This window comes from Dipodomys spectabilis, unplaced genomic scaffold (genome assembly GCF_019054845.1).
Source record: "Dipodomys spectabilis isolate Male_0828 unplaced genomic scaffold, ASM1905484v1 ptg000024l, whole genome shotgun sequence".
In the NCBI taxonomy this organism is placed as follows: Eukaryota; Metazoa; Chordata; class Mammalia; order Rodentia; family Heteromyidae; genus Dipodomys; species Dipodomys spectabilis.
The window spans coordinates 6,132,174-6,144,719 of NW_024870701.1; the positions used below are offsets into that span (position 1 = coordinate 6,132,174).

The 12,546-nt window shown below is 38.0% G+C and overlaps 1 protein-coding gene across 3 annotated transcripts in view; it reads right to left on the reverse strand.

Annotated features, from left to right (window-relative positions):
• Osbpl1a (oxysterol binding protein like 1A) overlaps positions 1-12,546 on the reverse strand; it is a 244,204-nt gene that overhangs the window by 198,510 nt on the left and 33,148 nt on the right. For all 3 annotated transcript variants that reach the window (XM_042675295.1, XM_042675297.1, XM_042675296.1), the window contains exon 5: positions 814-925. In XM_042675295.1, the coding sequence (XP_042531229.1) occupies positions 814-925 (112 nt within the window). The remainder of the gene's footprint in view (positions 1-813; positions 926-12,546) is intronic.

Here is a 12,546-nt window from a genome sequence, read left to right on the forward strand (position 1 = left end):
TACAAAATTAAGAAAAGTGAGAGAAGGGATGAGTTGGGAGGGATGGTTGAAAATGCTGACAGGTGTGACATTGATCAAGATGTACTGTAACTCCTGTGTACAACTACTTAAAGATAATAAACAAGTAAAATCAACATATAATAAAAATTATAAGGAAAAGAAAATATAGCATATATGTGAAGTTGCAACTTTAATTTACTATCTTTATTCATAAAGTAGTAATTCAGGATCTTTTCTGGTAAAAATACTACACAAAGTGGGGGAGGGAGGATATGGGAAGGGATGGGAAGGGATGGTAAGGGGAAACAAAAGAGGAGGCAATAATGCTTGATAAGAAATGTACTCATTACCTTGCTTATGTAATTGTAACCCCTCTGTACAGTATTTTCACAATAAAAAAATGAAAAAATACTATAAAAATAATTAAACCACCTGCCATTCAGAAAGTGATTCTACAGTAATAAGATTTCCCAATGAAAATATTTTAAATTGTTTTAGAGAAATGCCTCTGAGTTACTACAGACTTATGTCTTCTTAAATGACATTTAACTGAAATTTAACCTTTGATGTTCACAATGAAACATGTCAATCCAGAAATTGCTGTTGATGAAGTCTTCAACAGAGTCAGCCAGAGCTACCTCTAAGTTATCAAATGATGTCTAATAGCTACATCTTTTAAATATCCTGTCCTGCATTTCTGCATTCTTTCACTGTCATGCTTATCAGTTTGGCCACATTTCCTCATGCCTTTAAATTTCTGCTGGACCTTGGATATAATTAAACAGAATTCAAATTAAGATCCATAATATTTACCTTCAAGCATGTTTCTGATTTCTTTGTCATGAGATGCTTCTTTTGCTGTCTGTCCATTCCCATTTACCACGGTAGTATCAGCATTATATTCTAAGAGAAGCATTACCAACTCCTAAACAAAGAGACAAATTTTTTAGCTGTTAGCAGGCTGAGATTTATTGTATTTATTGTATGATCTTCTCTTCTATGTAAATGCTAGTGTCTACAACAGAAAAAAAGAACTATGTAAGAATCTTTATATCATATCCACTATGTCTGCAATATATGATTAACTCATTTGGTTAGTAACTAATAACAGCTAAAACAATAGCCAATTCATGGCCAGTCTACAGCCAACTTTTGTAGTTGACTTTAAATTACCTAGCTGGGCACCATGGACTCATAAACCTGTGATTCTAGCTATTCAGGAGGATGAGATCTAGAAGATTTCAGTGGACAGATTTCAGTCCGCCAGACTCCATCTCTAAAATAACCAACAAAAATCAGGGCTGGAGGTGTGGCTCAAGTGGTAGAGCATCAGCTACAGCAAGCTTGAGGTCTTGAGTTCAAACTACAGTACAGATATAAAACTGAAGAAATAAAAAATAAAAATAATCTTCTTTATGAAAATAAGTGGACAGAACAAGTGAATATGGCCATTATTTAAAAGCATATATTATATTCATCTATTCACATAAGAACTACTGAGAAAAATAATTTCTTCAACAGACCTACATTTTAATTGATAAAGCAGTATTTTTTTTAAAAAGACTGATGGGATATAGCACTGTAGAAAGAATAGCTTATGATGAAACAATTTCCTAAAGTCAATATTCAAAGAAGAATACTCTTTTTTGTATGCAGGTCCTAGGACTTGAACTCAGAGGCTGGGATATGTCTCTGAGCTTTTTAGTTCAACACTAACTGCTCTATGACTTGAGTCACAGCTTCACTTCTGGCTTTTTGGTGGTTAACTGGAGATAAATGTTTTATTAACTTTCCTGCCCGGGTGGTTTCAAACCATTATTCTTGTATCTCAGCCTCCAGAGTAGTTGAGATTACAGGTGTGAGCCATAGATGTCCAGCCAAAGAAAAAATATTCTTAATATTTTAAGTGGCTAACTGCTCTTTTATGAACTTCCAAATAACTGGTAATGTACCTGTCCATTTTCACTCACCCTGTTCTACAGGCTCAGTTATACAACTTTTTTCCTAAAATGGAAAAAAGAACAGATGATAGAAATTTGATGTTATTTTATCAGAAATGTACATTGCCCAGTTGGAAGGGAATGATGCCAGCACTTGTTTTCAGCTTTACAGTAAGTGCTGATGGTATCTGTCATACAGGAAGTGATGTCCTCTCAGATTGTCTCAGTAGTTTCAGTGTTTCTTTAGGCCATAAAATTTTCTGTGCTCTTGTACAAATATTATCAGCTAAAAATGCAATAAAAGGAGCTGGGAATGTAGCTTAATGGTAGAGTGCTTGCCTAGCATGCATGAAGTCCTGGGTTTGATTCCCCAGTACCACATAAACAGAAAAAGCCAGAAATGGTACTGTGGCTCAAGTGGTAGAGTGCTAGCTTGAGCAAAAAGCAGCTCAGGGATAGTGCTCAGGCCCTAAGTTCAAGCTCCAGGACTGGGGGGAAAATGCATAATAACATCTATAAAATACAACCCCAAGTGGGCACCACTGGCTTACACCTGCAATCCTCACTATTCAGGTGGTCAGATCCAAAGATCACAGTTTGAACCCAGTCCAGGCAGGAAATCCTATGAGACTTTAATCTCCAATTATCAACCAAAAAGATGGAAGTAGAGTTGTGGCTCAAAGGTAGAGCTCTAGCCTTAAGCACAAAAACTCAGGAGCAGCACCTAGGCCCCGAATTCAAGCCCCAGGATCAGAACAACAACATATACATATATGAACTATACATACAAAAAAAGAGGGGGGAGTAAATATCCTAATTAACCTAGTGCTAACCATAAATACTTTAGAGTATTTCTTTTATTTTACTTTTTTTTGATGGGGAGGTTGGGTATAGGGGATTTGAACTCAGGGCCATAGCCTATTTGGCTGGCTATTTTACTCAATCAACTGGTGCACTAGCATTTAAACCATATGCCCAGTCTGTGTTTCTGTTGCTATTTTTGGATATGAACTACCCTGGACTTTTCTTCACAGGCTGGCTCTGAACCAAGATCCTCCAGATATCAGCCCCTTGAATAACTAGACAATTACAAGTATGAGCTACCAGTACCTGCCTATGTAAGTTTGAATTTTTGTGTTTTAAAAGAGTCTTCCTATGATGGCCAGGTTGGCCCCAAACTCCTGTGCTAAAGCAATTGTTTTGCCTCAGCCTACTGAGTGGCTGAGACTTCTGGGACATGCCACCCTACTAGCTCAAGTTTAAGATTCTTTTGAATATAATTTTACCTATAATGTTCTATGTGAAATGCTTTTTTCCTACTATGTATTTCCAGTATGTTTAATGTTTACAAACACATTTTATGGCTGAATATTATTCAATAAAAATGTACTTCCAGTTTTTTCCTTGCATTTCTGGAGAATGAACTCGGGGTCTAGTCAAACAAAAAACAAGCACTACTGAGCTATATCTAAGACCCCACAATACCTTAATTTTAAACCAGGGAAATGGTTAAGAAATCTAATATTTTAATAAAGTTTTTATAAACTGCCTTAGCTTTTCCCATGATTTTAATGGCAACATTTTGCCAAAAGTACTTGTAAAGTATTTCATGTAAGAAAGACAATAAAATGGTTTAAAAAAACAATAAAAATCATGCATCCAGTAAGAGATTTATATCCAGATTATATATATAAAGAACTTTAACAATCCAACAATAAAAAGATAACCCAGCTTTATATAAAGATAATAATGGACAATCTGAAAAGGAAATGGCTCCCGAGACCCATCTCAGACTGACTCCATCCCCAGTCCAGCCATATGCGATTTAAGAATCCCGAGGAGTAGCCAGGGATCTCTGTATCTATAGAGATTGTGGTTTAAAGGAAGCCTGGGCAAGAAAGCCTGTGAGATCCTATCTCCAATTAACCACCAAAAAGCCAAAGTGGAGCTGTGGCTCAAGTAGTAGAGTATCAGCACTAAGTAAAACAAAAACAAAAACACAGAGACAGCATCCAGGACCTGAGTTCAAGCTCTAGGAACAGGAAAAAAAATTCCTGGTAGGGCTGGGAAGGTGGCTCAGTAGAGTGCATGCCTTGCATGCATGAGGCCCTGGGTTCGATTCCTCAGCACCACATAAGCAAAAAGAAAAAAAAGCCGGAAGTGGCACTGTGGCTCAAGTAGTAGAGCATTAGCCTTGAGCTGAAGAGCTGAGGGACAGTGCCCAGGCCCAGAGTTCAGGCCCCACGACTGGACCCAAAAAAAAAATTTTTTTTTTTAAATCCTGGTAGTGAGGATTACAAGCTCTCAAAAAGGAATAATAGAATCTGGACAGGTTATTATTCACAGAATTAGAAAATCAGAAAGCATTTAAGGGACTAATACATGGATGTCTACCCCAAAAACATCAGTGAGACACCCAGGAGAGAAAGGTTACTGACTATTTTTTAATGTCTCCTCCATTGACAGAAGATGTTCAAGAGTGTTTAAAAAAAACAACAAAAAAACAACTAACCACTCTGAGAGTTAAAAAAAAATGTTTAAGTCCAATGGTGTCTATCTATGCCCAATTAATAGCCATCCTATATTCTTTAATACTAGTACAGACATAAAAGAGATATCATCCTTCCCATAGTTATCCCCCAAGAGCTGGAGGCTTTTTGTTTGGTGGGTTTTAGGTTTTATTTCACTTTGTTCATTGTAGTATTGAAGGTTTGAACTGAGGGCCTGCATTTGCTAGATGTGATCTCTACAACTTAAGCCATACCCTCATCCCTTTTTGCTTTGTTATTTCGGGAATCTTACATTTATACCAGTAGCCTGGCCAAGATCCTAGCTAAACATCAAATGTAGCTGGGTTGACAGATTTTATCAGTAGAGACAGGGTTTCCCAAACTTTTTGAACCTTGTTCCTCTTGTTCTCTTTGAATAGCAAGGATTATAGGTCTAAGTCACTGGCCCAGAAAGGTCTGGAGTTCTTATCTAATCCTGAAGAGTCTCTGGTGCTTTAAGAAAGTCTAACTTCATGTACTCTTCCCTCACCAGGATCTCCTGCCACCCACTGATACTTGCTAGTATCTTGCCACATTCTTTTCATTAATAATTCATTTAACATACTTGTGTGTGTATATGTAAGGCCCTGTAGAGAGAACATTCCTAGACATCAAATACTGAAGTGAGAATGGGAGTGGATTCCATCCCTAACACTAAAGGGAAGTGAGAGATTTGAAAAAGAGAAGGTTCTGAAAGTACGAGCTGTATTAGGATGCTCACTGGAGCTCTGTATAAAATAGAACTGAGTCCAGAAAACAACCAAGAGACACAGTAGGTTAAAAAAAAAAAAAAAAAGGCTATTTTCCCAAGTGAAGATAGTAGAAAGATTTACAGTAAATTTTTTTCCAAGAGCAGCTCACAGAAAAAACATAGACATAGTAACCCAATATGCAGGTAACAGGTCTGGATGACTACAGAGAAGATGCACAAGTATCTATTATCTATGAGATTATAAATTTCCAAGTAACCCACTAGAAGAAAAAACAAAGCCATAGGATTATATTTAAGAACAAACAAAAGCCTGTAGCCACTAAAGAGACTGAGACCTAAGGATTGTGGTTCAAAGCCAGCCCATGCAGGAAAGCCCAATTAAACACTAGAAAATCAGAAGTGATGCTGTGGCTCAAAGTAGTAAGGCTTGAGCAAAGAGCTTAGAGATACTGCTCAGGTCATAAGTTTAAGCGCCACAAATGAGGGGGGAAAAAATCAACTAGAACACTTGCAGTGAAGGTTGGGAGAAAAGAGAGTAAAAAAGCAATTGGAGAAAATTGTGCAGAGCCTCCTCCCAGAAAAATGTTTTGTTAAAGTGTAGTTACCAAGAAGCAATACACTCTTAACTTGACAAATGGAATTGTAACCCCTGTATATAACTATTTCATAATAGCAATAAAAAATAAGAAATTCTTAGCAAACCAGCTACAACTGCCATCCCTGCCACACACACACAAAAAAATTCAGTTAACTGGTAAAGCTAAGAACCAGATAACAAATGGTTCTAAGGATGCTAAAGAATGACCAGCATATGGTAGTAAATGCCTATAATCCCACAAATTTGAGAGGCAGATGCAGCCAGGAAAATGACAAGAGATGAGACCCAGTCTCAAAAGTAAAATACAAGAAAAAAAAGGACTGGGCGCATGGTGCAAGTAGAGGAGTGCTTAGTGTGTGCCTAGTATGAACTACAATACGAAGATGGACAAAAAAATAGCTGAAGGGAAGGGGGCATGCAGACCTCTTTCCAAAAGCAAGAGCTGAAACAAGCTCCTGCTTGTCATAGAGAAGGCTTAAGTCCTCAATGTGAAGTAGCAGTTATACACTCCCCACACCCCCAATATTTCAGTGAGTGTTTAGATTCCCACCTGTGAAGGAAGGCATATAGTCTATTGGGTTCACTGCTGACCCACTACATTTGGAACAGTAGTTTTTGTTTTTTTTTTTAGTATTTCTAAATAAATATAACTTGCTTAAAATCCAAGACAGCATTTTGACCAATTTCTCAATTAAAAAAAGTAAGTTTGATCTTGATACTTTTTTAAGTGGATGCCACTGAGTAAGGTTAAGACAAGTACACATAGAGGTTAGAGGAAAGTTCACACAACCATGAGTCATGCCCTCAAATTGCACTAAGGCCATTCTACTCAGTAAGCTGTCAAATAATTCCCTTGCTGTACCATTATGCTGATTCCATCAACACACAATTCATCTTAGGTTAAAAAGGGAGAAAGTCTCTTCTTTTTTCTTTTCTTTTTTTTTTTTGTTGGTCAAGGGGCTTGAACTCCGGGCCTGGGCGCTGTCCGTCAGCTCTTCAGCTCAAGGCTAGCGCTCTACCACTTGAGCCACAGCGCCACTTTCAGTTTTCTAATGGTTTATTGGATATAAGACTCTCATGGATTTTTCCTACCTGGGCTGGCTTTGAACTGTGATCCTCAGATCTCAGCCTCCTGAGTAGCTAGGATTTATAAATGTGAGCAACCAGCACCCGGGGAGAAAGTCTCTTTTTAAGCAACTAAGATTAAGATATAGTTCATGTAGTATAAATCTCATCCTGGTAAAGTATATGTTTCTGTGGCTTCCTGTACAGAATGGTACAATAATCATCATCTTCTAATTTTAGGGTATTTTCATCAGTCCTGAGAAGAAACCAGATCTATTCACAATCATTCTCTATTCCTTCCCCTGTCTGTAAGTGCCTTGGACAACCACTCATCTACTCTTGGAGATTATCGGTCTCTATGGATTTGCCTATTCTGGACATTTGTACAAAGGAACTACACAATGTATGTGCTTCTCTCAACATTTGTTTACATTTTAGCCTACATCACACAGTACATCTTTCTTTTAATAGAAATTTTTTTATTGTGAAAACACCATAGAGAGGGGTTACAATTACATGAGCAAGGTAATGAGTACATTTCTTATCAAGCATTGTTGCCTCCTTCTTTTATTTCCCCTTACCATCCCTTCCTACCGCCCCCCCCCTCAGTTCCCCCTTCCCATCCTGCGCCAAAATTGTAAAGTTCGTTTTTCGACATAATGTCTTGTACATCTCATTGTTGCAATGGGTCCACCTGTATCCCTAGTTAAACGATTTGTTTTTTTCCCTTCCCCTCCACAAATTATACCAACATCGAAAGACTTGGAAAAAATTATATTAAGTGAAGTAAGCCAGGCCCAAAGAAAGATAGATCCCACGGTTTCCCTTATTTTCAAAAACTAGTGTATGTCTGAGATATCTTTCTTTTATATTGCTGAATAATATTCCATTGCATGGATGCACCACATCATGTCCCTTCATTCATTCATTAATCATTTAAGTTGTCTTTCCTTTGGGCTGTTTTGAATAATGCATGACCATTTCCATATTCATTGTAAAGGATTTTCCCTAAAAACTATTTTAACGGGCTGGGAAGGTGGCTCAGTGGTAAAGTGCTTGCCTTGCATGCATGAGGCCCTGGGTTTGATTCCTCAGCACCACATAAGTAGGAAAAAAAAAAAAAAGCCAGAAGTGGCACTGTGGCATTCAAGTGGTAGAGCACTAGCCTTGAGCTGAAGAGCTCAGGGACAGCTCCCAGGCCCAGAGTTCAGGCCCCACAACAGATCAAAAAAGAAAAAAAAACTATTTTAACAAAAACAGCACATGAAGTTCTACTTCTTTTATTTTACTAATGTAAGTTTCAAAGTTAAAAAGAAGAAATCGTTTCTGAAAAATACACTTTTTCAACTTAGAAAACATAGGGAGATGCTGAAAAAATTGTAAATGAGTTGTATGTTTAACACAATTGTAAGAATCCCAATTTTTAAACGCCAAATTAGAGGTAATGCATACTGATCTCACCTCACTGAGAGGTGAGATCAGTACTCTGAGAACCAACATTGAATCCATAAAGGGATCCATTTCCTCCATGCAAACCACAATAGAAGCCACCGTCAACAGAGTGAATGAAATGGAAGGTAGAGTGTCAGATACAGAAGACAGAATACACCAACTGGACCAAAAAGTGACAGATATGGAAAAATCACTCAAATTAAACCAAAGGGAAATTCAAGAGCAAGCAGATAATGCTAAAAAATTTAACCTTCGCATAATCGGAGTGGACGAAGGTGAGGAATTCCAGAGCAAGGGAATGCAACACCTATTTAACAAGATAGTCAATGAAAATTTTCCCCACCTCAAAAACGACCATCTTAACTACATCACAAAAGCTTATCGAACATCCAACAAGCAAGATCCCAGGAGAAACACTTCTAGACATATTATAGTAAAAATGATGGATCTGAATAATAAGGAAACAATCCTGCATGCAGCAAAAATGAAGAAGGAGCTATACTACAACAGGAAAAAAATTAGAATCACTGCAGATCTCTCCACACAAACAATGAATGCAAGAAAAGCCTGGGAAAGCACCATACGAGCCCTGAGAGCCAATAACTGCCAACCCAGACTGATATACCCGGAAAAGCTAGCATTCACATTCGATGGAGAACTGAAAACTTTTAATAGCAAAGAAAAACTAAATGAATACATAAACATTAAGCCAGCATTACAAAGAATTCTAAGAGGGGGGACACAACCTGAAGAAAGCAACCAGGAACTGGGACCTGCCCCAAACAGGCATTACTCAAAGTCTAACTGAGCAAGCACAGGAGGAAAGGAAAGAAGAAAAACTTAGGAAAACGGAATGGCAGGGACAACAATGCATCTCTCTATACTTTCTCTTAATATAAATGGGCTGAATTCGCCAATTAAAAGAAAACGAACTGAGGACTGGATCAGAAAACAAGACCCATCCATCTGTTGCCTTCAGGAGACCCACCTCTCAGCCAAACATACAAACAAACTCAGAGTGAAGGGGTGGAAAAGGATCTACCAATCAAATGCCCCCAGTAAGAAAGCAGGTGTAGCTATCCTGATATCTGACAAAATAAACTTTTCATTAAAATCAGTACAGAAAGACAAGGACGGACACTACATATTAATAAAGGGAACAATCCAAGAGGAGGATATAACCATCATCAACTTATATGCCCCAAATATTGGTGCACCCAGATATGTCAAACAAATGCTCTCAAACTTACAGAATAAAATAGATCCCAATACGATAATACTAGGAGACTTTAACACCCCACTCTCACCAAAGGACAGGTCTACCAACCAGAGGATTGGCAAAGAAGCTACCGAATTAAGTGAGGCCATACTTCAAGCGGAATTAACTGACATCTACCGAGTATTTCACCCTAAACAACACAGTACACATTCTTCTCAGCAGCTCATGGAACTTTCTCCAAAATAGACCATATCATAGTTCATGCAAGGAACTTAAGCAAATACAAAGGGATTGACATAATCCCCTGTATCCTATCTGACCACAGTGGAATCAAGCTAGCTCTCAATAACAAAGCATACCGCAGAAATTTCTCTAATACATGGAAATTGAACAGCACACTCCTTAACAATGCCTGGGTAACAGAAGAGATCAGAGAAGAAATAAAGCATTTCCTACAACTCAATGAAAATGAAAACACCTCACAAAGAAACTTGTGGGACACAGCAAAAGCAGTCCTGAGGGGCAAATTTATTGCCCTCAGTGTCCACATCAAGAGAATGGAGACAGACCAAGTAAATAATCTCATGTTGCAACTAAAACAGCTAGAAAAACAAGAAAAAATGGGACCTAAAGCTACTAGACGAAGCCAGATAACCAAATTAAGAGCAGAGATTAACCAATTAGAAAATCAGAAAACCATAACCAAAATAAACCAAACAAAAAGCGGGTTCTTTGAAAAAATAAACAAAATTGATGGCCCGTTGGCAAGATTAATTAAAAAAGAAGAGAGGAAACCCATATTAATAGGATTAGGGATGCCACCGGAAACATCACAACACATACCCAAGATATCCAAACAATTCTAACAGACTACTTTCAAAAGCTATACTCTCTAAAGGAAGAAAATCTGGCAGAAATGGATGCATTTTTAGAGAAATACAAGTTACCCAAACTGAGCAAAGAAGAAGTTAACCAATTAAATAAGCCAATATCCTATAATGAGATACAGGAAGCTATCAAAAGTCTTCCAACAAAAAAAAGCCCAGGACCAGATGGATTCACAGCAGAATTCTATAAGACCTTTAAACAAGAACTAATACCCATACTCCTCAAGCTCTTCAGAGAAACAGAGAAGGAGGGAGCTATCCCAAACTCATTCTACGAAGCCAATATCACACTCATCCCCAAACCAGGCAAAGACCCAACCAAAAAGGAGAATTACAGGCCAATCTCCTTGATGAACACAGATGCAAAGATCCTTAACAAGATTCTAGCTAACAGAATCCAGAAACACATAAAAAAATAATACACTATGATCAGGTAGGCTTCATCCCAGAGACACAGGGATGGTTTAACATACGTAAGTCAATAAATGTAATCCAACATATCAACAGAGCCAAGGTCAAGAATCACATGATTATCGCCACAGATGCAGAAAAGGCCTTTGATAAAATTCAACATTCATTCATGCTAAAAGCTCTGGAGAAAATAGGAATAGAAGGAACATTTCTAAAAACAATAAAAGCCATATATGACAGACCAATAGCCAATATTATACTTAATGGGGAAAAGCTACAACCAATCCTCCTAAAATCAGGAACAAGGCAAGGATGCCCACTGTCTCCACTTCTCTTCAACATAGTCCTAGAACCCTTAGCCAGGGCAATAAGGCAAGAAAAAGACATTAAAGGGATCCGCATAGGGAAAGAAGAAGTTAAACTATCCCTTTTTGCAGACGACATGATACTATACCTCCACGATCCCAAAAACTCCATCCCCAAACTTTTAGAAATCATAAGTCACTTCGGCAAAATAGCAGGATACAAAATAAACCCACAAAAATCAGTTGCCTTCCTATACACTGATAACGTACAAGAAGAGAAGGAAATAAAGGGAGCAACCCCATTCACAATAACCCCCCAAAAAATAAAATATTTAGGAATTAACCTAACCAAAGATGTAAAAGAACTATTTAATGAGAACTATAAAAAGTTAAAGAAAGAAATTGCAGAAGACACTAGGAAATGGAAAGACCTCCCATGCTCCTGGATAGGCCGACTTAATATAGTAAAGATGGTAATACTTCCAAAACTAATATACAAATTCAATGCAATTCCTATTAAAATCCCAATGACGTACATCACTGAAATACAGAAAACAGTCCAAAAATTTATATGGAACAACAAAAGACCTAGAATAGCCAAAACAATTCTAGGGGATAAAGACAATATGGGAGGGCTATCCATGCCGAACTTCAAACTCTACTACAGAGCTATAATAACAAAGACAGCATGGTACTGGCACAAAAACAGACCCGAAGACCAATGGAACAGAATAGAAGATCCAGAAATAAATCCACAGGCCTACAGCCAGCTGATATTCGACAAAGGAGCCAAAGACATACAATGGAAGAAACACAGCCTCTTCAACCGCTGGTGCTGGGAAAACTGGGCAGCCACATGCAGAAAACTAAAAGTGGACCCCAGCCTATCACCATGCACCAACATCAACTCAAAATGGATTAAAGACCTTAACATTAAACCTGAATCTCTGAAACTACTGCAGGACAGAGTAGGAGAGACACTTGAACTAATAGGCACAGGAAGGAACTTCCTGAACAGAGTCCCAGGGTCACAACAAGTTGGAGAGAGACTCGACAAATGGGACTACCTTAAAATAAAAAGCTTCTGCACAGCTAAATCTATCGCAACTAAGCTAGAAAGACAACCAACTAATTGGGAAAAAATATTTACCAGCAATATATCAGACAAGGGGTTAACATCCTGTATATACAGGGAACTCAAGAAACTAATCCCTCCCAAACCTAACAAACCAATTACTAAATGGGCAAGGGAACTAAAGAGGGACTTCTCAAATGAAGAAATAAAAATGGCAAAGAAACACATGAGGAAATGTTCATCATCCCTGGTGGTGAAGGAAATGCAAATAAAGACAACCCTGAGATACCACCTTACCCCAGTCAGAATGTCCCACATCCACAAATCAGCCAA